This window comes from Prionailurus viverrinus, chromosome D4 (assembly GCF_022837055.1).
Source record: "Prionailurus viverrinus isolate Anna chromosome D4, UM_Priviv_1.0, whole genome shotgun sequence".
Classification (NCBI taxonomy): Eukaryota; Metazoa; Chordata; class Mammalia; order Carnivora; family Felidae; genus Prionailurus; species Prionailurus viverrinus.
This window is the reverse complement of record NC_062573.1, coordinates 77,937,744-77,964,022: the sequence shown is the minus strand read 5'-3', so window position 1 is coordinate 77,964,022 and position 26,279 is coordinate 77,937,744. Positions and strand designations below refer to the sequence as shown.

At 46.5% G+C, this 26,279-nt stretch overlaps 1 protein-coding gene across 7 annotated transcripts in view; it reads right to left on the bottom strand.

Moving 5' to 3' along the window:
* Positions 1 to 6,414: 6,414 nt before the first annotated feature.
* Positions 6,415 to 26,279, bottom strand: part of DMRT2 (doublesex and mab-3 related transcription factor 2) — a 34,727-nt gene continuing 14,862 nt past the window's right edge. The window contains exons 1-5 of one of the 7 annotated variants that reach the window (XM_047831448.1): positions 12,878 to 13,258; positions 11,498 to 12,069; positions 9,836 to 9,938; positions 8,147 to 8,225; positions 7,564 to 7,746 (exon numbers count right to left, since the gene is read on the bottom strand). In XM_047831448.1, the coding sequence (XP_047687404.1) occupies positions 7,680 to 7,746; positions 8,147 to 8,225; positions 9,836 to 9,938; positions 11,498 to 12,019 (771 nt within the window). In that variant the 5' untranslated portion in view covers positions 12,020 to 12,069; positions 12,878 to 13,258 and the 3' untranslated portion in view covers positions 7,564 to 7,679. Of the gene's footprint in view, positions 7,747 to 8,146; positions 8,226 to 9,835; positions 9,939 to 10,512; positions 10,728 to 10,883; positions 11,279 to 11,497; positions 12,070 to 12,877; positions 13,259 to 25,803; positions 25,837 to 26,279 lie in introns of those variants that run through there. The other 6 variants (XM_047831443.1, XM_047831445.1, XM_047831444.1 and 3 more) reach the window with 6 other exon arrangements.

The window sequence follows — 26,279 nt, the reverse complement described above, 5'->3', positions numbered from 1 at the left end:
TTGCACATATGAAGTAATCACACCATTTCCCATCCCCTAGCTTGTATCTTCAGCAATGACTTAAACTCTGATTGCAGTCCTCAAACTCAAGGGTATGTGTTCTTTGGATTGACCTCAATCCAAAACAAAGAAGGTAACAAAGTGTATGTTAAATCAAAAGGTGGAAGGAGAGTAATATACCTGATTGGCAAGTTTGGGATAGAGAAAGAAGGATGGGGATCTCTGCCTACTCCTCTTCCCTTCCTTTTAAGAGCCAACGTGGATCAGGGAATAGAGATACTCAGTTACTCTCTGCATGCAGGGGAGGTGTGGGGGCCACTGCTGACTGTATCTAGGTAGGTAGGTCTAATTAATCCTGGAGCTATTAGAGATCAGTCCCAAAGGTTAGTTTTAGAGATGTCCTTGCTCCTGAATATAAGTCCTTCTTGGTATAATCATAATCAGTAATAAAGGTAGGTAAGGTATATTCTAATCTCCAAACACCAACTCTTTTGTCTTATTTCTTGATTGAATCCCAGGCATGTAACAGAGGTACTAGTTTTTAGGTCTCTCAACCATGCATAATGAAATACTTAGACAGAGAGTTCCCCAGCCAAGGATGCCTGGCAGAAGCATCCCATTTCAGGGCAGAAATTATTCCGTTCTAGCAACCCTGCTCACTGTCCCTTGCTGGAAGCAGCCCACGGAAAGTGCGGCCTTGGCCTGAACACTGCAGTGGATAGAAAGGTCTGACAGCTGGGGCTGTCAATTATGCCTCACCAGTAGGTTCTCTTTCTCATTCTTTATCTCAGTTGTTCTCACAACTTCATGAAACCGTGTGTGTGTGTGTGTGTGTGTGTGTGTGTGTGTGTGTTACTTCATGAAGTTATAGATACCTAAATATTTCTATATAGAGATATAGGCAAACACATAACATTATATAAATACATATATATAATGTATTATGTATTATATATAAAAAATTAAATGCACTTAACATGTACATAAAAAATCTTAAAAGTAGATCAGACCAAGTCATGTATCCTGGGAAAAAAATTCCCCAAATTTGTGTCCACACACAGAGATGCAGATTAAACTCGTTATATGGCCATCTGCCATTCTCATAGAGAATTTATATGAGGAACAGAAGAGTTAATAAATGTGAATGTGCTCTGTAAATCAGCAGGCACTAAACACATGTTAATTATTATTATTCACATTTACCATCACTCCAAATACCAACCTATCTCCAGCTCTCTCTATTCAACATGCCCTAAATGTGTTTAGATATAACAAGGTAAAAATCAAAATAACTGAGGGTAATATGATAAAAAGCTTTGTACAAACATTAAAATAAATACAAGTGGAACAGAGTTTATGTATTTCAGGATCCAGCCATCTAAAGAACTATCACCGCTCCAGATTGGATCCTAGAAGGAAATAAGCCTGAACTCACAGACCTAGAAAAATAACAAAAACAGTTAACCCAAAAATAAATAAAACCAGGTGGGCCAGTAAGAATTCTAGTACCAGATGAAAACCCAGACTTGATCCTAAGTAATGTCATTATTTTACAGGGAACTGTGGGTTCTCTTTTCTTCTTTATCTTGACTCTCAGCTGTTTCTTTACTCTTTTAGCACTGCAGAGACTTGGCATAAGGAATTCCAGAAAGTTTCTGAATGCAAGTCCTTCATTCCACAATTGGGGTTAAGCTTTTAAACGCAGATGATGTGATAACACACTCACTTAAACCACATCAAAAAGTGCACAGCTGATATTGGAGCCTCTCTGGGCAGAGTGGTGTTGCCTTGGTTAGTTAGGTGCACACACTGGGGGCAGGTGGTTAGTGTGGGAGGGATGTATACTTGAGAAAAACTGAGTTCCTGAAGATGGGAAGAAGGTGAAATCAGGAAGTAAGGACTAAGTGAAGAGATATTTGCACACCCGTGTTCATAGCAGCACTATTCACTGCTATGGTAACCCGAGTGGCCATGGACAGATAAAAGGAAAGAAAAAGTGAAGTCTATACAATGGAATATTATTCAACCTTAAAAAGGAAGGAAGTTCTGACATATGCTATAGTATAAATGAACCTTGAAGACATTATTCTAAGTGAAATAAGCCCATCACAAAAGGACAAATAGAGAATGGTCCCACTCAGTATGAGGCACCTAGAGTAGTCAAATGCATAGAGTAGAAGGATGGTTTCCAGGAGCAGGCGGGGAAGAGAAACTGATGTGTAATGAGCACAGAGTTTCAGTTTTGCAAGATAAAAAGAGTTCTGGAGATGGATGGTGGTAATGGTTGAGCAACAGGATAAATACATTTAACATCAATGAACTGTACCCTTAAAATTGGTTACAATGGTAAATTTTACGTGATGCGTACTTTACCACAGTTTAAAATATATTTTTTGAAGTTTACTTATTTTGAGAGAGACAGAAGGTGGGTGCATGCACCCGCATGAAAGCGGGGGAAGGGTCAGAGAGAGAGAACGAGAGGGAGAAAATCCCAAGCAGATTCTGTTAGCACAGAGCCCAACATGGGGCTCAATCCCAACAACCATGAGGTCATGACCTGAGCCGAAACCAAGAGCTGGGCACTTAACCGACTGAGCCACCCAGGTGCCCCATAAAAATATGGTTTCTTTTTGACCAAACTAAAAGACCTTCTAGTTTTGAAAAAAGAGAGAGGGAAGCAATTTGTCTCCTTTATAACTACGCCTAGGTCTTGTCCTCCTTTCTGCCCCAAAAGGGTTAAAAAAGGTTTTTTTTGTGTTTTTTACTTTATTGTTTTAGAACAGTTTTAGGTTCATGGCAAAATTGAGAGAAAGGTACAGGGATTTTCCATATCCACCCCCCCCCACCACGCTACCCCAACTCATGCATAGCCTCCCCCATTAACAAATCTCCCACCAGAGTGGTACATTTGTTACAACTGATGAACCTTCACTGATGCTTCATAATCAGCAAAGCCCATTTTGCATTATGATTCACTCTTGATGTTGTACATTCTGGAGGTTTGGAGGAAAAAATTTTTTTAATTATTCCCATATATTAAATTATTTATGATAACTCCATTGTATTAGAAGTCAAACCCACGGAAGAGTATATTAAATGTGCATTGGACTAACAGAAATATGGAAAACATTCACTACTCAAAGTAGGCTGAAAACCAGCAACATCAGCATCCCATTGTGGGGTTGGGGTGGGGGTAGAAAGGCAGAATCATATGCCCTTCCTCAGACCTACAGAAAACCAGAATCTGGTACCCACGTGATTCACCGTCCATTAAAGTTTGGGAAGCACTGGTGTAAACCACCCATCACAGCAAACTGAGCAAAAAATCATATAACGTTTGACCAGTCAAGATGGAAGAAAACTATGTCATTAGAGCCGCATTATATGGGGAGTTAAATCGAGGAAAAGGTCCATGTTTTATTCTTCTTTACATTCTTAAAAATAATTAAACCCAAATCCATTTATTGCCTTGAACACAGAAAATGCTTATACTGATCCACAAGTTGGATTTAATGTGTTGGTGACAGTATTCTTTGAAGAGTCTACAGAATCAAACAGTAGCTGTGATTGAAGTAAAATGATTAAAACAAGCACAAATCTCTTGTGGCTGATGGCAGGTTTGAAATCCCAAGAATTCAGCATGATAGCAGAATTAATGCACAATAATAACTCACCAAGGAAAGTACTCACCCTTATAAATGTTCAAGAACAATAAAATTCTGGTCACTGATAATGTGAGAAAAAGCACTAATACCCACAGTCAACTGGATTCACTTAATGAGATTAAAAAGATAACAGGACAGAAAAGATGTCCCAAAATGTTCACTGAACACAAAAGGGGGAAAAATTGGCCAATGTTAAGTATTCAAAATATTAAAATAGAGTAAGAAAGAAAGAAAATCCATGTTTGGATTAAGAAGGGCTTCTTCTTGGGGTACCTGGGTGGCTCAGTCAGTTAAGCGTCTGACTTCATCAGTTCGAGCCTCTGTGCTGACAGCTCAACTGCTCTCTCTCTCTCTCTCTGCTCCTCCCTCATTGTTCTCTGTCTCTCTGTCTCCCTCAAAAATAAATAAACATTAAATTTTTTTTAAAAAGAAGGACTTCTTCTTGGGATTATTTTTATGTGGGTTTATTATGATGGGTTTTCCTCATTACCTCTGCAGCAGTTAGATTGTATGTTAAGTCTACACTTAACACTGGACACAAAAAATAAATTCCTAATAGGGAGATAAAAATTAACAACCAGATAAAACAAAGATGACTGGGGGAGCAGAGGGGGTGAATGAAGTTAGATCCTGTCTCTGACACCAGGGCATTCATGACTGGAAAACATATTTCCACTTAATGAAAATAATCTTCAACAGTCATTGGGAGCCCTGCCCTCTTTCATTTTCTTTTCCTCTGGCAAACTTCCACTTGCTCTGGCTTTTGCAAGAGTAAAAATAAGTAAATTTGACTCAATAAAACCAAGTATTACTTTACAAGTACAAACTGGAAATCAATCTAAGGTTTGGCCTGTTGTTTTTGAAACCGATTCTAATTTTAAGCAACAATTCAGAGAACCCCTGGAGGTTTACATGAGCTCATCAGTAGCAAAATCATTTTTAAGTAATTTTAAATGCTTTCCAGAGCAAGACAGAAACTCTTTAAATTGCCAAACTTCTTGGCACATCACACATGCCCAACCAGTGCTCTTGTTCCCCAAGTGAGAGGAGAATTGGAAGCAACAACTTACTCCATCACAAAACTCAAGGTCAGATATTTAGCTCTGGATTTTCTGGGTTGAAAAGACTGTGGCATCTTAAGACTTCATTTGTCCACAGATGAGGCTTTCAGAGAAGAAGGGAACACTCTCATAAATGTCTTACTCTCATTTTATCAATCATATAGAACAACAGTCAACATTTTATTGAGCAAAACTAGAGGGTAATAAGGAACTCAAAACTGAAGGGAGGGGTGGTTAAGACTCAAGAAGCCACCCTCATGACATGACGAGCATCTGCAGTCTTCGGCAAACTCTCACCTGAAGCTATTTGAATAGCAATTTTTTTTTTTTTTTTAATCTCAGAAGAGAGCTATACGGAAACCCTCTTGCAGGGGCAACAAGGTGGGAGCATAAAGCTGATACTCGGGAACCAGTTGGTCCTGACTGCACCTCTAAATGCCTGCTGTCTACTGTTGAAAGCGCTGCTGTAAACATTGGGGTACATGTGCCCCTATGAATCAGCGCTTTTCAACAACAGTCAAATCATGGAAAGAACCCGAATGTCCATCAACTGATGAATGGATGAAGATGTGGTTTATATACACAATGGAATACCACCTGGCAATGAGAATGAAATCATGCCATTTTCAGCAACATGGATGGAACTGAGGGTAGTTTGCTGAGTGAGATAAGTCAGTCAGAGAAGGACAGATATCATATGTTTTCACTCATGTGGATCTTGAGAAACTTAACAGAAGACCACGGGGGAGGGGAAGGGGAAAAAAATAGTTACAAACAAAGAGGGAGAGAGGCAAACCAAAAGAGACTCTTAAATACAGAGAACAGACTGACAGATGATGGGGGGCGGGGGAGAGGGGAAAATGGGTGATGGGCATTGAGGAGGGCACTTGTTGGGATGAGCACTGGGTGTTGTTGTATGTAAGCGATGCATCACGGGAATCTACCCCCAAAACCAAGAGCACACTTTACACACTGTATGTTAGCCAATTTGACAATAAATTATATTAAAAATAAATAAAAACAAATCAACACAAGAAAAAAGCAAAAATAAAATAAAATAAAATAAAATAAAATAAAATAAAATAAAATAAAATAAAATAAAATAAAAATAAATGCCTGCTGTCACCAGCCCTTAGGAGACAGTGAAATACACAGGGCTGAGAGGGGGTTCAAACATACACTATCATGGTTTGAACCAACTGCACCTTACAAGTGGACCTGCTCTGTGACCCCCTAGCAACCTAGAAGTCACAGAAAGTTCAATCTAGAACAGAAGCTTGAAGCCCCAGGTAAACCCTGCAATCAGGACACTGGGACTCAGAGAGCTAAAAGACATCCATCCCAAGAAGCCAGGTCATGATATGAGATCTTAAACTTGATTTCCCTGGAAATTAATTCTACTTTGTCCAAGCACGTGAAATTATGACTCTATAGACATGCACATCTGTTCTGTGTTCTCTGTAAAGCTATTTTTGCCTCAATCTTGAATAGAAAAATTTACCCATCCTCCAAAATGCAAAACTAAAGCATTGTAAGGCACTTCCCATGATCCCCACTGACCATTAAAAGCGCTTGAAAATACACCAAATCCTAGAAAAATAAAGAAAACATTTCACAGACACTAGTTTTTCACCTAGACAAGGACAACTAGGTACTTCTGCAAACACTGGGTCTTTTTAGAAGACAGTGTCAACTTTATTGCTTTTTGAAATGCTGTGTAAAGCATGGAACTTTACAGTTTGCACATAAGCAATTTCCATCTTTAAGTTTAAATATATTTATGTGGTGAGGAAAAGTACATGCATATGAATATATATAATTTTTTTAAACCATCCCCATTTACATTATAAATTTCTTTATACAAACATGTGAACCCTTCTTCTTAAAAAAGAAAAAAAAATTAGCCACTGGTAGGAACCCTCCAAGATGGCAGAAAATCCAGCTTTCTGTGTAAGCAGGCTTTCACTGAGAGACGTGAGTGATGGCAGATGAAGGCCTCTTCAGAATAGACTCGACAGAAAATGACAGGGGTTCATTCACAGAGAGTTTTGTTCCAACTTGCTTGGCGACGAAAAGGTCTTTCGCGTATCTATCTATTGTAAACGTGTACTTCTGGTTCTCCTTGACTAAACACTCTCTGGGCTTCTTAGGGGCATCTTCAAAGGCCCCTTTGACAAATGGCGTTTTCAGCTCAGGGCCTGATGTGTCATTAAGAGTTTGCTGGAATAATGAATGGAATGGATTATGTTTAAGTGGCACAGGGTGCCTGGTGCTTTCTTTGCTGATCTTGGTTAAGACGTGCCCTTGAGCCGCCAGGGAGTCCGTGTCAACAATGGGAGAGAAATTCCGTTGGGGTGGGGAGAACGCAGACCTCTCAGGGACAGCCTGGTGACCGTGAAGGTCACTTCTCGAGGTCTGGACCTCTGCAGCATGAGGCGACACCAGCGAGCCTTCTAGTTTGGGTGGTACCATGTCGTGCTCTGCGACAAGGCCATCCTGGACTCGCACTCCCTTCAAGTCCCAGCTGGCCCCGGGTTTCAGGGCTTGAACCGAGGTGGTGGTGTTTAGCAGGCATTGCTGATAAAGAAGAGTGTCACTAATGGGGCCACACTTGGGCCAAACTAAAAATCTTGAGGACAAGGGATACTGTCTGTAAGTCGTAGCCACGCTGACGTTGGAAGAGATGAGTTCCATATTCCCAGAGCCTGAATACTGCATGGTTAGATCAAGGCAGGTGGGCAAAAAATTGCAGAAGTCTTTGTTTGGAGGCTCCACTGGGGTGGGGCTATAGGCACTTTTGTAGGAGTTATATTCAGGTCCGTGCACCATACGGTTGGGCAGGAACAAGGCAGCAGCTTGGGAAGCTTCCAGCATCTCCCTCTCTTTATATTCTCTCTCCAGCATAATGTTCTCCAACTCTTTATCAGCAAAGGCTCGCCTTTTCCTCATCCGGTCACTTACCGGGGGAGGTAGGGGTAAGCTCCCTCCCACATAAGTCTCTGCTGGAATTGGGCGGTAGCCTAAAATAAGCAAGCATTGCACAGGAAAGAGATTAACAACTAGGGAAGAAAATTCCGGGAACCCAGAAGGTAACAGAGACACTGCAAATGGGCAGGACAAGAACAAGAACAATTTACAGTTCTAAAACACTAATGTTTTACACAGAAAACAAAAGTATAGGTTCAAGTGAAAAGAGTTCTCTTTGGGGAGCAGGAGATCCAGATTGTAACTTTTTGTTATTGTTGTTTTTGCCATTACAGGTTTGTTTGTTTACCTTTACAGGCACACTTCACTGGCTGAAAGTTTAATCTACTTCCCAGGCTCCTACATATTAAGAGACAAGTCTGCTCATCTTGCTTCAGTCAATGCTTTATTACTATCCGTGTCATCTTTTTCCATTATCAAAAAAGATATCTATACCTAAAGCTGATGGCATTGTTATTTTCTAAAGACGGTTCATTATGGACATTGTTACAGGTGGAGAATAATCCAAGGAGAACTAGAAAAAAGAGAAAGTGACAGCAGATTAGTGAGGAGAAAAACAGAAAAGACTAAGGAAACAGGGAAGCACAGAAAATTGAAAAGAGCTGTTAACTAGTCAAACAGATTCTGCAGAGAACAATTTAACCAGCCCCCTCCCCCAGACTTGCAGTAAAAACAAACAAAACTAAAGGCAGGAGAGGAGACCAGCCTCTCTATTGAAAATAACTGATCTAAAACATTTCTCCCAATCATGTTGGCCAGTTACCAAAATGGTTGAGCAGACAATCATTACAGTATAAACTCACTGCACATTTCACGAGCAAGGGCAGAGATTTTAAAAACCTGAGATTAGTACGGCATAAATAGAATTCCTAGCAGCATGAAATGCTTTGAGTATTTCACTGTCCCCAAGCACTCAGTACTAGCAAATTTGTTTGAAGGATCCATTGTGACAAGCCCAACGCCCTCATTTGCAAATAAAATAAAATGTGAAAATTAGTGTTTCTATTTCTAAGGGAAGTTTTTGCCAGGAAGTTATTTACTTGAATTTACTATTCCATTTTGCCCTCCCACTTCTCAAGTTGTTTTGGCACCTTTTCAATTTATCCGTGCTGTCCCTACGGCTATAAATCTGTTTACCCAGTTTGCAACCAAATTCATTTTTAACGCCCGCGAAACCATTCTAAGATCAGAAGTATACAGCACAGGATTAACACACGAACAAACTCTACAACCTGTCTAGAACCAACTCAATTAGAAGCCACATGAGAAAAAACAGACTGCAAATATCTACCTAAAAAAAAAACAAACTGCTTTTCAACCTGAATCTTATGAAGGAGGAGTGATTACAACAAATACAAACTTTCCTTTATTTAAATGGTGAAGGGTGATCAATATATTGTTTATCAGAGCCATAAATCCCATCCCCAAAGAGAGCTGCTTTTAAAAATCAGCAATATTTTAAGTAAAATTAATGTATCCCCAAGCATTAGAGAAAGTGAAAACTTGGTAGAGAGAATTCACGCCGTTCAAATTCAAATTCAACCTCCACTTCTCTTGTTTGATTCAAAACCTTTTCCAGATTCTACAATCTTGACGGTTAGAAATAAGAAACAGTAAACCGAGAAATAAGAAATAGTAAACTGATGTAGCTAATCCAGGGAGGAATAGAGTACAGCGAAAAAGAGTGGTATTAGATGATGCATCAGTCGGACGAGAGGTCTTTATTGGCGTGGGTAGCTGTTCAGCTCCTCACTTGACTTACTTCAGCTACAATTACACCCAAAGAATTTGTTCTTAATTTATTTCCTTGCTCCGTCCATGATCTGGTGGCATGCCCTCACACTAGGGCCAATTTCAAATGCACTCCACGTTAACCCCTTACCTATTAGGCAGACTACAACTATTATGCAGACAACAAAATTACCGATGACAGAAACCTCGAGAGGTATGTGAGATCCATTTCCCCACACCCTGATTTCCTCCCTAAAGCAAAACTTCCTAATACAAAGTACCCTCCCCTCAGAGTGCTCCTTCACAGGTTAATAAAAATGCCATATGTGTGAATAATGAGAAGCCCTCAGAACTTGGTTTAAAAGGCTAAAGGATAATTCTGCATTGCTTTACCTTCTAAAATGCTTTTGGCCAGCAAACTGGGTGCCCTGACTTGCCTCTGATACACGGCTTTGCGCTCGAAATTATTCTGTTTCCCGGAAAGCCCCTTCTTGTCCTGTAAACACAAGAAACATAATCAACAATGCCCCACAAGAAAGAGAAGGAAGGGGCATCAGCAACCCTCCCCGGTCTAAATGTATTTATTTTCCCATCCCGTGTAAAAATAATTCTCAACAAATTCACATCAGCACCCCTTAATTCCAGGGCAACAAGCTACTTCAGTTGACAGGCAGTAGACGAGATTTTCTCTGTGGCCACTTTGCTAGAGTCACTCCAGATTCATCCCACAGCTAGAAGTTGGGGGACATCCCACAGTCAAGATTGTAGGAGCCAGGCCCTGAAGGAGAGCTGCGGGGGACAGGTGTGTCAGGGGCATGCAGAGGTAGGGCCAAAGGTGTCCGTGGCCTGCCATTGAGCAGTGAGGTGAAGCTGGTTTCTTCTGGCAGTAAGGCAGGTGGAATGGGGTACAGGGGGTTGGGAGAGAGGTATGAGGGAACCTGTCTCTCACACTCTCCCGGGTCTGGCCAAAAACAGTGGGAGCCTGGGATACATGAAGGCAAAAAACAAAAACCTCAGCGGCCACCTGGGGCACGGGACAAGGGGAAACCCAACTTCGCTCCCTCTGTCACCTCCTGGTTGGTGGGATTCTGGGTCCTTCTATGCCTGAGTCCAGCCCTGAATGCCCAGGGACCGTTGAGGGATGTAGGAGCCCTCGGTGCCAAGCGCCTCACTCTGGAGGAGGCCCAGCCCAGGGCCAAGGCCACCTCGTCATCCAGAGCACTCTCCGGGCCCTCAGAAAGCTTTCCATTAGGGTCACTGCCTCCGATGAGGATGTGAACCCCTTCCCAATCCCTCCTAGAGAAAACGTAAAAGCAAAAATCTTCCCAGGCCCTGAGTCTGTAAGGGGTGGGGGGGGACCCCGAAGCTTCCCTGGCTCTGAGCTCTCCCATGTGCAGGAACACACGGACACAGGAAATCCAAAGGTCAAGAAAAGCCTCACCCTTAAAGAAAACGCTGGCTCTGCTCACAGCTGGAGCCCCCCGGTGGGAGGCACCAGGGACCCCTCCACCGGCCCCTTAGCTTAAATCAGAAGCTGGCTTCAGGACCTAGGGCTTCGGGCACCTAACTTTCCACTCCACCCTTGGTCTCATCTGTAAAATGGGCGGCACTTTCTGCCTCTCCCTTTGACAGCGGAAGCTGCGCGGTTCTTTTTCGAGAACAGCACCAGTAACACAGCGACTGCAGCCACCACTGTCCTCCCCCTGCTCCCCAACACCACCAAAATAAACACGTAAAAAATAGAATATCTTTCCCCAAAACCTCCCAGACCACTCTCAAGGCCTTTCTGCCTGCTTTTAAAATTACAAAATCTTTTTGGTCAAGTTCCCCGGCGACGCCCGCGGCTGCCTCCTAACCCTAACCCGACCCCCCCCCCCCCCCAGGCCACCGGGGCCAGAGAAGCGTCTTCACCACCCGTCCCCCCCAGAAGCGCCACGCGCCGCGGCCCTCCGCCGGGCGGGGAGGAAGGGGGCTGCCCGTCCCTTCCCACGCCCGACCCCCACGGCGGCCCGGACGTCCCCGCGAGGCGCGACCCCGGGCCCGGCGGGTACGCACCTCGGTGGCCTGCTGCCTCCGGAGCGCCACCTGGGCGGCCATGACTCGCTGGCGCTCCACCACCAGCAGGCAGTTGGCGCACTGGCAGTCGCGCCAGCGGCAGAAGCGCTTGTGGCCCTTGAGGCAGGACACCACGCCGTGGTTGCGGCAGCGCGCGCACTTGGGCGTGCGGCTGAGCTTGCGCGGCTCCGCGCCGCCGCCCGCGTTCGCGCCGCGCTCCGGGGGTCCGGCCGGCGCCGGCGAGGCCTGCGGCGCGGGGGTCGGCCCCCGCGGCGCTCCCCGCTGCTGCTCCGGCCGGCCCTGCACCCCCGGGGAAGCGCCCGCCTCCAGGCCGTCGCCCTCATCCTCCGCGTCGTCGTCCTCGTCCTCGTCCTCGTCGTCCTCGCCGTCCCCGTCGGCCGACGGCGGGCTGGGCCCGGGCGGCGTAGGCGGCGGCGGCCCGCGGCCGTCCTCCTCCAGCTCCAGGCTCTCCACGTCGATCTCCCAGTCCCCGGCCGCCGGGCCCGCGGGCCGGTCGGCCATGGCGCGCGGCGCGGCGCTCGGGCTCCGGCCTACGCTCAGTCTCCCGCGCCCTGGTGGGGGGGAGGGGGGGACACGAAAAGACCCGAAGACGCACCAACCACCGTCAGGCACCGACCCCCGGGCCTTGAGCCCAGAGCTCCTGGTCTAGGGCCTCTGGCCCTTGGAGGAGCCCTGTTCTCTTCACGTCCCTCACATCCACACCACACTGCGTTTCTTGTACCTTTAGGGCCCCCAGAAATTCCCAACTCAACAAGGTTTCTATCTTAACTGATTCTAAGTGCTCTAGAAGCACCTGATCTTTAACCACAGACCTCTCTGCCTCTTTACACCAGCTTTCGGGACAAGTCCCGGGGTAACGCACGGATCACACACACAAAAGTATTGTGTCCAACTGGGCCGACCTAGGCCACTTGTCAGGCTTCCCCATAGCCAACTACTAGGGCCATGATGAATATGAAACTATCCATGGGAGAGTTACTTTCCTTTGGATCACAAGGGGCCCCTTCAGACCCAGCGAAGTACCATTCTATGCCTCTCAAATGCCTCATCCTCTTACACCACTACAGGGACCCTCTTTTGAGCTTGGAGAGGTCCCTTTACGCCCCCCACCCCTAGCAAATAGTCAACTCAAACCCAAAAAATGTTCTTCTGTCAGAGACCCATAAGGACACCGCGCAAGGAGCTGCAGATGCCCTTCCAACATCAATAATGCTTGAGCCTCGCACGGCTGAGCTGCGCGGTCTCCATATACATCGGGCATGGTTTGCACTTTAAGGCAAGACATCCAGATAAAATAGAAAAGATAAGGAACGGCGATTTTGCCCTCCCTGACACCCGGAGCGACATCACAGCACTCACCAAGACTCTGAGGCCCGAGCTAGCAGCCGAGGCAAAAGATATCCAGCTTTAGGACCTGGCTCTTGGGCTGCTGGCTGTGCTTGCAAATACAAATCAGGGTCGCCACACCCTGCCACGAAATCGGGGGCTGACAGCTGGAGGCTCAGAGCCCAGTGGACGGGGAGTACGGGGGATGGGTGGAGAAGATGAATCAAGTCCTCAGCAGCCTCGCCCCGCACATCCCGGACTCCGCAAAGTTCTAATCGGTCCTTGGCAGCCCCGAGCGCTTCACCTCGCAGGAGCTGCTTTCTGCTTCCTGTGACCCAATCTGGGCGGGAAGGTTGGGCGGCCCTGGCCTCAGATTTCGGGCTCTCCCGGCGGCCGTACGCAGCTGCGTGCGGCGCAGCGCCCCTGGCTGCAATAGTTAGTCTCTGCTCCCTTTCCTAGTATTATCGGCTCGGGGCCCCGAGCACCGCGCCCTCTAATTGGACGGTTGTCAGGCGGTGTGCACGCTGATTGGCCGAGGCGCGCCGGCCTGGCGCTCCCCGCCTCCTGGCGGCCGTCGCGCCCCTCCCTTCGGCGCTCCTCCAGAATCCACCCGCGCAAAGTTCGGTGCAGCCGGGTTGTCTGTCCCAGCGCTAAACCCGAAGTGTGACGGTGGTCTCCTGGGGTGAAGTCGCCGTTTATCTCGCGGACAATAGGAAACACACTCTTGCGAATCGCACTGTTTACAAAAGAAGGTAATGCTCAAGGCAGCGGTCGGAAAGACTGGTGTTGGTCTCTACGTTATCAGCAAGTCCAGTATTTCTGCGACTCAGTAATTAACCCAAAGTTGGGCTTGGAAATGAGGCCTCTCTAATCGGGCACACAGCTGCATCCTACTTTCTCCTGCAAGACTAAATCAGTGGTCACCTTGCACCACCACAGCGCCAGACTGGCGGACAAATGATCTGTAGATATTTTTATGGCTAGCGCCGCTCATCCTTAAAGTGCAAAGTAGTTCTTCGTAACTTTCATCTTACCGGTGAGGCCGGCGGGTCGCCAAGTCACCGACGTCACTTACATTTTTCTCCGATGTCATTTTTCTCCGATGGGGGGGGGAGAGGGCGGAAATACGTGCCATTTAGAGATTTAGGTGCAACATATCCACTCTAAGCATGTTTTTAAATGAAGCTATTTTTTAAGATGACTTTTTTTATTGTGCATGAATGTATTTATAAAGAAATACTTTCTGTCTCTCTCAAAAATCCCTTACACAAATGTTTAATAAATTGAACTTCCAACATGTCTAAAGAACTAGTCCCTTAATCCAACGCTACATTTTATTTATTGAAGTGAATTTAAAATCACTTAGACGGCGTTTTGTCTAGTCACCCCTTTAAATAATCAATGCCTCTCGGGATCGGTTTGAGAGACAAATTGGGAGACTGAGTGCTGCTGCACGGAGCACATAGTAGGCCTGCGATAAATACGTGTTAAAGGAAGGAAATCGCTGAACTGATTCTAACGTTTCCTTTCTCGGAGCCCGGGGAAAGAAGTTAATTAACCAAGTTCTGAGAGGTGGAAAGGAGGCAGTTTAGGAATTACTATGGAAGTAAGGCGAGACCCGGCGGCGGGACCCGCAGGTAGGTATTCCCAAGCCTTTGGCGGAGTTGGAAAGCGCTTTTCTGGTAACGGGACACTGGCATTTCCCTTTGTGTGGATGCTTCTCCCCAAAGCCTCTTGCAGTGTCCAGTAAAGGAAGCAGAGAAACAGTTCTTATTCCAGGAGACTGCTCAGTCCCTCTGGGCGTCTCAAGAGGGTAACTTGGGAGCCTTGCGCGCTCAGACATGGGACAAAGAGTCACACAGACCCTTCGTGCCTCTCTCTTGGCACCACCTCATGACACCAGTTTTATCACCTTTCGCGTAGTTTTTTATACTCTTTGAAATGCATTTGTTCATCTACGTTAGAGCATTTGAAATTTTGACCACAGCAGATATGCGTTATTTGCACCACCACAGCGCCAGACATTTTTCCAATGATGAAACTGTGAGGTTCAAAGAGGAGCCCTGGGTCACGCACTAGTCTCCCAGAGAGCAAAGGAACTGGTCGGCCTCTGCCCTAAAGTCTGAGAAACTTCACGAAGCCCTCCGCTCCTAACCAGAGAAACTCACAATGGGTCCGCGTTTTTTATTCCCCCGCTCCCCGTCTGATTTTAGTAACTGGAGTCTGAGCAACCCTCATGTAAGAGGACACAGCATGTTTTTATCAACTATTGGGTTTTTTTTTTTTTCTGCGTCTACTCCTGCTAGCTACATTTCTGCTTTTGCAAACACGCATATCAGTGCTTCTCCCCTGGACGTGAAAGTAAACTACAAACCTCTCCCAGAGCTGGCCTTGTGTGCTGGCGGTTGGCACCCTGGGCTTTTATTTTGTTTATTGCTTTTGGGGGGGGGAGGATCATTAGCCTTTCGCTAGTTATTTTGATTATTAAGAAACAAAATCAAGAGAGGTTTGCTAATTTGGGAGGGTAATAGATTGAGGGGAAGGGGTACCAGGAAGAAACAGGAGAGCAAAGGGGCGTTGAGTGGCAGTTTCCTAAACAGAAAATCACCCAAACAGCCCCTGAACTAGTTGGAGTTGTCAAAGCTGCTATACAGGAGGAAATAAGAGGGATTTGTGTACAGTAAACCAAACGGGTGAAACTAAGACAGGAGATGGGGGCTGGGGTGGGGGGAGGTACAGGGACCCGAGGACTGTGGCGCTGGCTCCTGAGACTCGGAGCAAACCCTGAGAACGTGGGTCAGCTGGACCGGCCTTCCCAGGTGCAGTGTCCGGCCCAATGTGGGGAGGTGGGCTCTCCCGCTTGCTGGAGGGCTTGGGCCCGTGGGCTTCAGGTGGGTGGGCCCAGGACCCTTCCCTTCTCAGCACTCCTCCACCCCTAGCAGAAACCTACAGGACAGTCCCCACTGCTTCCTCTATACTTCCCTGCCTTTCTCCAGGAGTCCCCTTCCACGCTCACCCCCACCTGTCCCACCACCTTCCCTGCACCCTATCTGCCACTCGGGAGGCGTGCAGCTGTAATGGTGATCCAGTTGAATTACACTTCGAACCCCTGGCCCTGAAGGCCCCCCAGAGAATCACAATTCCTACAATTGCTTCCAAGTGAGGTATGTGGGCGGAGAGTGGGGAAAGGGATGTGTTTTGGTTTGGTTTGGTTTGGTTTGCTTTTTATCATGGGATGAGCTTCAGTAAGTCTGAGCAACTCCGATATTACACGCGAAATTATCTTCATTTTTTCTGGGAAAATTAAAAAGGAATCTAAGGTTGCACAAACTGGTTAGTAAATTAAACGTGCTGAAGCAAAAGGAATCAGAGAGCCTGAGTTCTAGGCTGGCTGTGCCACGGACCGCGTGATCTTGGTCAATTATTTTTCTGCGCCTAGGCTGTCTCATCTGCAAAACGGGAAGACTGGCCTTCCTCGCATAGTCCTTGCCAAGACTCGGTGTCCAGGAGAAGAGTCTTGACCTGGTAGGGGCAGCCTCACGAACTTCCGGACGCGCCTTCGCATGCAGCTCGGGGAGGGTCCTGCCTCACAAGCTTGACTGGGGGCCCAGGGGATCCGGCTCCTTTCTCCACGTTCCTCTCCAAAAAGGGGTCCGGCTGTGGCTTGAGGACCTGTGAGGTGAGGAAACAGAAGTCCTCTGGCTGGTAAGCCGGCACCAAATTACCAAATTCAATTCGGAGTCCTTCTTGGAAACGACAACGCAGTGGGGCCGCCCCATCGACTCTGCGCGTCCGGCTTGGTGGGGGGAGGCCAGCGGGATCTTCTCTCTTAGCGGCTCAGCGCTTCTGCCTCTGCTTCCCTTCCCTTTCCCCCAAATCTCTCTCACCCACACCCCTCCCGGTTCCCGCACAGCTCGGATCTACCGGTGTAAAGATCTCTTTTCGCAAGTCAAGCAAGGGAACTTGAACAACAAAGCGGAAGGGGGAGGGGCGGTCTTTTTCTTTTTCTTGAGAAGGGTGGCTTTCTCTTTTACTTCAAACACCCCTCGAAAAAGAAGAAGAAAGAAAAAGGGGGAAGCGCGTTGCGGATCAGCTCCCGGGGCCGGTGCTTCCCTCGAGGCGCACCCCGAGGGCCAGCCCCCAGCCCCGCCGCAGGCGGCGAGTGCCTGCTGCCCCGTGGCTCGAGGGCGCTTGGCTTCCCCGGCCCGGCCACCTCTCGCCCCGTGCCTTGAGGCCCCCACATCCCCGCCCCAGGCCGCCGGAGCGTAGCGGGCCGTGGACCGTTTTCTGGGAAGCCAAGCGCCCGCGTTCCGTTCCGGAGGTGGCAGACGGGGCGTAAAATGCCTGGTGTGCCGCTCCCCGGCTGGGTGGTAGCGAGGAACATCCTCCACCTCCCTCTGCGCCTCACTCTCCCCAGCTGCGAAGTGGGGGGGCGGACCTCAAAGCACAGGACACTGGAGATCCATCCCCTGGCTCGGTGACCCGGCCACACTGAACCTGGAGTACCTGGAAGTTGTTACTTGTATTAGTTTGTGGTTGTTATTTTTAACTCCGAGAGCTAGCCTGCAGAACGCCCCGAGGCCGGGGAAAATTCGAAGCCCGATCTCCTTCCTCCCCATTGCGACCGACTTTCCAGTTTCCCAGGCTTGGAGACAGGGGCCTGGGCCCGGTAAGAACCCCGCCACCACCACCACCAGCCTGAGTCACCCGCTAGATCAACCAGCCTCGAGTGCCTGGGGTGGTGAATAACTTCTGGAAACTCCTGGGTCTCACAAAAGTGCTTTGCTGCGGCGGGTGTATGGCTCTGGTTTCTCTACAGATGAACTCGAATCCACCTCCTCTCGCGGGAAGCTACTTTTAACATTGTATCCTCTCGCAACTTTGACCGGCTGTGGACGCGGCGAAATAAATAATCCCAGATGGGATTGCAGAGATATGATTTCCCAATTTGCTTTGCGTAATCAAATATACGACCTGTCACAAGCAATGGGGATGGGGGGGGGCAGCTTTCGGAAGATAACTGTCCTCCCTTTCCTTGCTCTGCGTGTCCAAAAAAAAAAGGGGGGGGTGCTGAACAAAAAGACAATGCAATCTGGGTTCTCATCCCTCCTCCGTATGAAGCAGGGTTTAAATCACAGGCATTTGAAACCGCGAGGGAACGTGATTAGCCCTGGCCCCTGGTTTTATAAATGGGAAGGAAAACTGAGGCTCAGAGAAGCTCATGGGATTTGCTAGGGAGACACACAGCTACACAGCGCCTTCACAGGACCAAAGGGACCACCGGTAACTTCTCTTCCGGCTTGATGCCTTCATACAATTAAAAAAAAAAAAAAAAGTGCCCTTTGCAGCGGGATATGGAGTCTGATGCCCTAACTGTGAAGCAATCGTGCTGCCTGGATCTGCCAGCCTGTTTGCCCCAGACAATGTTCATCTTCTACGCTGGGAATGTGGCTCAATTCACTGGAGGGTCATGTCGCAGCTAGGAGATGAGGCAACCACAGACCTTGACTTCTCAGTACCCGTTCCAAATGGTGGTCAGGGGAGGTATAGACTCAAGAGTGATAGTGGAGTCTGGGTTCCACCCCAGGGGCAGTGTCCTTGCTATGGCTGCCTTCCATCAGAGGACAAGCAGCTTGTTGCCACATCAGGAGGCCGTGTGTGTGTGTGGGTGGGTGGGTGGGTGGGTGGGTGGGTGCGCGCGCGCGCGCGCGCGCGCGCGCGCGCGCACTCCCACTCCTCCTGCAGCCCCTAGGGGGCCTCATGACTAACTGAAACAGTAAACCCTTAACCTTAAGAGCTTTCCACCCCCTACTCCCATCCCATATTGGGGTTTAACACTTGGAGGGGGCAGATTTTATCCATGCTCAAATCACTCTCAATATTTTCCCCACAGTCCAACTATACCAAGTAGAAAGAAATCGAGAGAGAGAGAGAGAGAGAGAGAGAGAGAGAGGAGGAGGAGGAAGCAAAGCAGGGAGGGGTCAGGCACTATGGTGAAAATATAATTTCATCCATGTGTAGCAGGCATTGGGCATATCGTTTCACCTTGCTAGGCCTCTGATTCCTTGACTATAAAGTGAAGGAGAGTACAGCTCAGTGATTCCCAAGTTCTCTCTCAAACCTTAAAGGCTATAACAAAATTTAACTTCTGTTATTGGACTCATGGCTCATGGTGCATGAAAAAAGTCCAAGTCAGACAAGAGGAAGAGGAAAGGGAAAATAATTAGAAACAAACCTTAGGGGCGCCTGGGTGGCTCAGCTGGTTAAGCATCCGACTTAGTAATGATCTCATGGTTTGTGGATTCAAGCCCTGAATCAGGCTCTGTGCTGACAGCTCAGAGTCTGGAGCCTGATTCAGATTCTGTCTCTCTCTCTCTCTCTCTCTCTCTCTCTCTCTCTCTGTCTCTCTCCCTCTCCCCCTTTGTGTGTGTGTGTGTGTGTGTGTGTGTGTCTCTCTCTTTCAAAACAAATAAACATTTTTTAAAAAGACTTGTAAAAAGAAAAAAGAAAAGAAACAAACTTGTGTTGATTGTGAAGTCTTTGCAGGATTTCTGTTCCACCGTACTGCTAAGATTGATCCTGTCTAGTCAAAATACTAATCAAAACTGTGAGAGCAAACCTGAACCAGTGAAAGAAGGGAACATAGTTTCACAAAAGAGCCTAGACCCAATGAGGATTCATTCAGTGACAAAGAGGGTTCTCAAAACTCACCAAGGCTCTAAACTAGGATTTTAAGCAGAAACTTTCCGGGGCCTTCCTATCCCTGTTCTGTGTGATATGCTCCCTCTGGGGTCTGAGTCTGGACTTTGGGGAGAGCCAAAATATTTTCTATGCTGATAGCCCCAGGAGGTCTCTCTGAAGTGTCTTTACTGGCAGGAGGGATTCCTCCTAATTTTTACCAGAAACATCCCTATGTTCAAGCTCTACCCCAAACTGGTAGACGACTCCAACAGAGTAAATTGCACAGCTCAGACGCACCATAGTGTAGGACTGGGGGGGGGGGGGAGTGGGTAAGAAGAGAGGCTCCAACTGTACTTGGCTCTGTCTTTGTTTTCACGTGGATAGCAAGTGACTGTCCATATATCCAAGTTACTGCAGGTGTGATTCCATGCCTCAAAGCCAATTGGCGAAAACACAGACACCTCTACAAAGTACTTGACCTGCCTGAAATAGTTCTGGGATTCTTTCCCTCTACGAAATAAGTAGTGAAGGAAAAAAAAAAAAAAAGGTAGTAAGGCTCTCTAGGGATTTGCTTGTCCTGTCCTTGGTTTTGCCAACTAAAGTAACCCTTGACCTTGGGCCACTTTCCTTACCCTCACTCCTTTAGGCTTCCATGTGTTATTGTGCAAAATGAAAGACCTGAAGTTGAAACAAATCACCTCTAAAGTTATGTCCCATATATTTTTTTATACCTCTAGGTGGGGTGAGGAAATGGAAATGGCCTGTGTAAAGGTTTCTCCGGAGAGGTGTGTGGAGAAGAGGCCGGAGGGACAGGGAGAGACGAAAGCCCTGCTTGAGGGCGGGCCCTTGTAACAAAGTGCTCCATAAACTTTAAGAGCCTGGAGGAAATAACTCTTTGAAAACACTGACCCTACAAGAGCCGGCGGGTGTTCTAAAGCAGGAAGATGAGCAGTTCCAAGTGGGCAAGCAAGGGGGAAATGTCACTTGCTTCATACTGATTTAACGCGGCAGGAGCACAGGTGCACGTCACTCCCGTCCCCTCCGCGTGGCCACCAGCCCCACCCCCCTTGGCCCTCTACTCCTGCCCCTTCTTTCGCAGAAAAATTTATTGGCGAGGTGAAGCCAGGCTAACAAAAGTGGAACCCTGGGCGCTTCGGGCTCCACAAGAATGCTTTGATCCTTTCCCAGTGTCTAGTGGTCCCCAGGCGATTGCATTGCCAAATGCCAGCGACCCCTGCGGCGGGGTCGCTGCTGCAGGACCCAGCTTCGGAGAACCTGGTGGCAGGTTCGTCCTCCCTGTGGCAAGAGGCCGCGAGGGGACGCTGTGGAGCGCGCATGCAGACCTGAGACCCAGCGGCCAGTTCGGGCCTCAGAACCGGCATCGGAACCGAGCGGCACCCGCGGCGTTCAGTGCTCGTCCCCGCCCGCTTTTCCGGGAGGGTCTGCAGTCCCAGCGAACAGCGATTGGCTTGGAAGTTTGGAGTCACTGGCAGAGGAACAGAAGGCTGTTGGGCTCTTGGGCTTGCTTCCCTGGGGACTCTGATTCGTCTCGTTCCAGCCTTTAAGCGCGTCCTCCAAAGAATAGATTCTTGGGAGGATTTTGCCAGGAAGGAAAGGAGTAGAAAGGACGCAGTTATGCAGGGTCCACCACTGTCAGGTTCTGTAGCGGCGTTGTGGACTCATGCCAGCTCTTCATTGTGCAGGTAACAGAGCCAGGGCCGTCCAGAGCACAGGGTGAGGACCACAGAACCCAGGTCTGAATGTGATGCCACCCATTCTAGCACGCTCCCCTCCAGGAGTCAGCCAGCCAAAGGGGCCCAAATGAAAAGGGACGTAGGTCCCAGCTGTCCCTGCAGGAAACCCCACCCGCCCAGGCCTCCAAGTTTTTCTTCCAGGAGAAGCCAACTTGAACTCCACAAACACTGATTTGGCAAGCTCTCTTCTCAGAACTGCCCAGCCCCTACCATATCCTCGCTCTCAGCCCTTCTCCTCTCCCATACTCCACTGTTTTCACTTTGCAGAGACCGCCCTGAGCAGCAAAGAGCATTCTCAGTAAGGAACATGTTTTTAGAATTTCACTTTGTAGCCGGTGAGGAACACTGAAGGGTGGTAGTAGGAAATGCTCCAAGATGTCCACATAATGCAAACATTACAGGAAGCTGTGTAGACCAACCCAAGCTGTTTTGAAAACATAGAAGATCCCAATCATTTCTGGACCCAAGAAGTCGTGGACAAGTCACTTAACCTCTCTAAGCCTCAGCTGCTCACTTGTAAAATGGAGATAATAAATATTTCTCCTTGCCTCTATCAGTGGTGTCCTAAGTTCAAAATAAATTTAGAATTCTTTGAAAACCATAAAGCATTTTGAGCATAAGAGGTATCGAGGTTCCCTTTGACTTATTTTGCCCACTTTCAAATCAGGAACATCATGCCCTGGGTAGCAAGTTGATAAGACCAAATAAGATGGTGTGGGTGACAGGCCACAGAGAGAAAGAGCAGGTGCTGTTTTATTGACTGTTTAAGCAATGCCCTTCCCTCAAATGAAACTGCCATTGTGTTCCTTCATCCACCAAACACAAAAATCCAGTGCCTTACCTCCCTGATGGCCAACAGGGAACCAAGCTATGGAATGTTTAGATTTCTTTATCCCTGCAGAAGCATTGAGAAGGAAATAGTACTCCCATTTTGAAAAGCAGGAGGGATGCAGAAAGATAACAAAACCTTGCTAAATAAACAGGTCGACCCAAATACTTCTCGTTTGTCTTCCAAAGAAACTCTGTGCTATTGTGTGGGAAAGAACAGGTTTGCCTTCCTCTGTTGTACCTCAGTCTGCTAAAGCTGGTTTCCAGCTGGAGCTAGAAGCTGAGCTGTTTCTTTCCCTTTCTCTTACTTAAACTTTAAATAATGACAATTTTAAATAATATACAAAAGTAGGCCGAATAGTAAAATATCCATTACTATAATCCAATTGTATAATATCCATGCTATCCATATATCCATTCGGATATATAATATCTGTATATCCATTAGCCAGAATTAGCAGTTGTCATGGGCCATTTTTTCTGCCCCTCCCTGTTCAGAAGATGCTTGAGAAAGTCCACAGCATTTCTGTCCATTAAAGCTACAGCCCCTTTGGCTGAACTGGTGTACCAAGTGGATGGAATTTCTTGGGCCTCAGATCTTATACTTTCTACAATTCACAACCTTGTGACAAATCATTCTAGCAGAACACTATTTGGGCACCTGGCTTGGTGCCAGTGGACCAGGGAAAGACACACAGGAGGCAGAAGTGAATCGTGGCTGTAGATTCTACAGTCTAGTAACCGAATTTCTTGCAGCCTGCTTTTCTCACCAACGGTGGAGTGGAGGGCTTCTAAAACAAACAGTAATTAATTACTCCCTCAAAGGTTTAGTTTTGTTCCTCTGGAAGGGGCTGGAAGCAGCCTTGAATTTGGAACTGTGCACCTGCTGGGCTCCTCTCCCTTCAGGGAATTTTACTCTGCCCACTAATAAAAACACTCCCGAGCCCAGCCTAACCCATCTTTGCCTGCACTGAGTTCACATAAACACAACTCCATGGTCTCAAAGAACAGGGGTTTTGTTGTTGTCTTTTCTGCAGTGTTTTCCATCCCAACTTGCACAGTGCACCCAGACATCTATACACTTAACTTTCATCTACTAAAGAGTTACCAAGTCCGTAGATTTCACTTATCTTTTCCAAAAGAACCAGATCTGGCCTCAGTACCCAGCCCAATATATAAAAGCACATAATCAAGTTCCAGTTACGGCATTCTCTATACTACTCCCAGATGCTCCACGTCATTTGGCAAATCTATAATGTAATAAATATTGATGGTTCCTTCACATGTGGTGTTAAGATTTGCTCAGCCAAGTATTTCTTTTCTGCACTCTTTAAAAAATATGTCACTAGTTGTTGTCCTGAAATTTGTTTGTACTCTGGCAGCTTTATTTAAATGTCAACCAGATGCAGAGTTTCATTGTAATATTTTCTTCTTCTTTTTTTTTTTTATTTGTCTCTGTGGATTAGTGGTGTCTTAAAAAACATTTTTTTTTAAATCTTCCTAACATGCCTGTTCCTGACTGATGATAAGACATTTTTCAAATCAATGAACTTCCTCGCGTAACATGTTTTAATTTTCCTTTCTGACTACAGGATCACACTTCCTGAATTTCAAACATTTCTCAAGTCAAGACACAAGTAGAGTAACGGCTTAATTGAGTGGAGCTTAAAGTTACTGTAATGGTGACTTTTGCACCACAGAAGGGACCTGTCAATTACAACCTTTTTGCCCTGCACATTCGGTTACACATGCCTTCATTCAAAGCCCTGTTTTAACTCCTTTCCAAAAATATTATCCTTCTGGGGAGAAATTTTTCACGCATAAACTCACTTCAGCCAATGAATTTTTTTAAAGGCAAGCTTGAGAACACCAATTCTTAGTTATTTGAGGGAGGTAATGTATACACTGGTTTTTAAACCTAAATTTGAGCATGTTGATGATTCAATATGGAAAGAGGAAAAGAATCCACACATTTAGCCCGTGCTGAGAAAGATTCTTGAGTCCTTTGGAGCTTACCAAATACTTCATGGTAAGGGCAAAAAGTGGCTTAAAAATCATTCTACAATACAGATTCTGCAACACAACAAAATGATTTCCATGTTTCCTACGTTCCGGAATTGTAAGCATTCATTGCTATGAGGGTATATGTATTTGGTAGGCTCAGATAATTATAATTCTGTTCTCTCTGCTACAGGAAATATTTTCTTGTTTTGTTTTGTTTTGTTAAATAATGCCTCTGTTTAAAAAAAAAGGGGGGAAAGGGAAATAAAAGAAATTTCCGATCACCCAGAAAATAAGTATAGGAAATTTTAGAGCATTCACTTAAAAACCCACATTGTATATAGGTGATAATTTCTAGGAAGGTATTAATTCTTAAATGTGAAATTTTATCTAGAGATTTTTAAAAATTTATATCAGAATGGCATTACCCCTATATATGGTTTGCCTGTATGTTTGAAAAGCAATCAAGTTTTATTAACCAAATTTCTGATACTTGATATAAATCAGAAACAGAATTTACAAACTTGCTACAAGTACAATTCACTTTTACTGCTGTTGCAAAATTAGTTTCTGAACACTGTAAAACTGATTAAACTGATGTGAAAAATACAAAGTCTGTGGTGCATGGTTTGGGGAAGGAGACTTTTCTCCCAGGTGCTAACCATTTCATGTCTATTTCTTGTTGTGGGCAAAATTTTACATGAAAATGGACAAAATAGGCTACTTCCAAATTATTCAGTAGTTACAGTACTCTCATAAAGGAAGCTGGGAATGCAATTTATCATGTGTACTGGAGTTACTCAGGAGTGACAGGCAAGAGACTTTTCATGTGATGCCACTTGCTTTATGCTACTGTGTTACTTGATAGCCGTCCTCAGGGACCTCGGTGCCAGTCCTACCTTCGTTTTGAGTCTCATCCAACCGAGAAGTAATTAATCTCAGTCCAAGTCAGCCCTACTAGGCTTCAGTGGAGTCATGGTGAAATTTTGGGCAGCTGCCTTCAGAAAGACCAGAATGGAAGGAAGAGCTTCCCATAATACTCTGTGAATTCATTCACTGTCTCTCTGAACGCAGATCTTAGTCGGCTTTAAAAGGCATTTCTATGACTCCATTTTTCTTCCAATCTACTGATACTCCTATCACGCAATCTACTTAACACTGAAAAACGTTAAGAGTTTCCTTCCTTCGTATGCAATGACTTCTTTTTTTATTCATCCACCAGCAAAATTGTAAGAAGGATTTTCTGTCCACATGTTGATGGCTCTCCATGATTCCAAGTCATAGCGAAATCATTCTAATGTGTTTGAGAAATAAAACTCTACCTGTCGCATAAGCTGTTACAAAAAGAACATCCAGAGGATGGTTGAGGCAACAAGCTAAGTAAATCAGAGACTCAAAGTGCCTCCATCACGTGGGTTCGGGGAGTGGGAGAGCAGACCATGTCTCCACACGAACCTGCACAGACATCTCTTACAGGCACAAGCAGTTGTCAGGTCTGTTAACCTGCCAGGGCCTCAGCGACCAGCACAACATTAGTTTAATGCCATTACTGGGCCTCGCACGTGGAGCAGTGTCTAAGCTAAACACACTTATGAGAGCTGCAGGAGGAAGACGGCAGGAACAGTCTACAGGAGGGAGCCCCATCCCTAACTCCAGGCACCTGGGACTAGGGGTGGGCAGGGGATGTGAACTTACCTTGCTAAACGTGCAGCCGGATGTACTCAACGTCTACAAAACATTATAAAACACTAAAATCAATGTTCACAATGTTTATTTCTTGTAATGTTTATAAAACATTCTCTCTGTCCCTCTGAAAACCAATTTAAAAATGGGAGTTGGGGGGGGGGCGCCTGGGTGGCTCAGACAGCTAAGCGTCTGATTCTTGGTTTTAACTCAGGTCATGATATCAGGGTAGTGGGATCAAGCCCCGTGTTGGGCTCTGTGCTGTGTGGAGGCTGCTTGGGATTCTCTTTCTCTCTCTCTCTCTCTCTCTCTCTCTCTCTCTCTCTCTCTCCTCTTCCCTCTGTCCCTCTCCCCCTCTCTCCCTGCTCACTCACACTCTCGAAATAAAAATAGGATTGAAAAAGGTTTTCAAAGACTAGGTTTCACCCTTCTTATTTAGTTAAAGGGGCCAAGAGCCATGAAATTGCCAAAAAGCTATATGTTAAAAT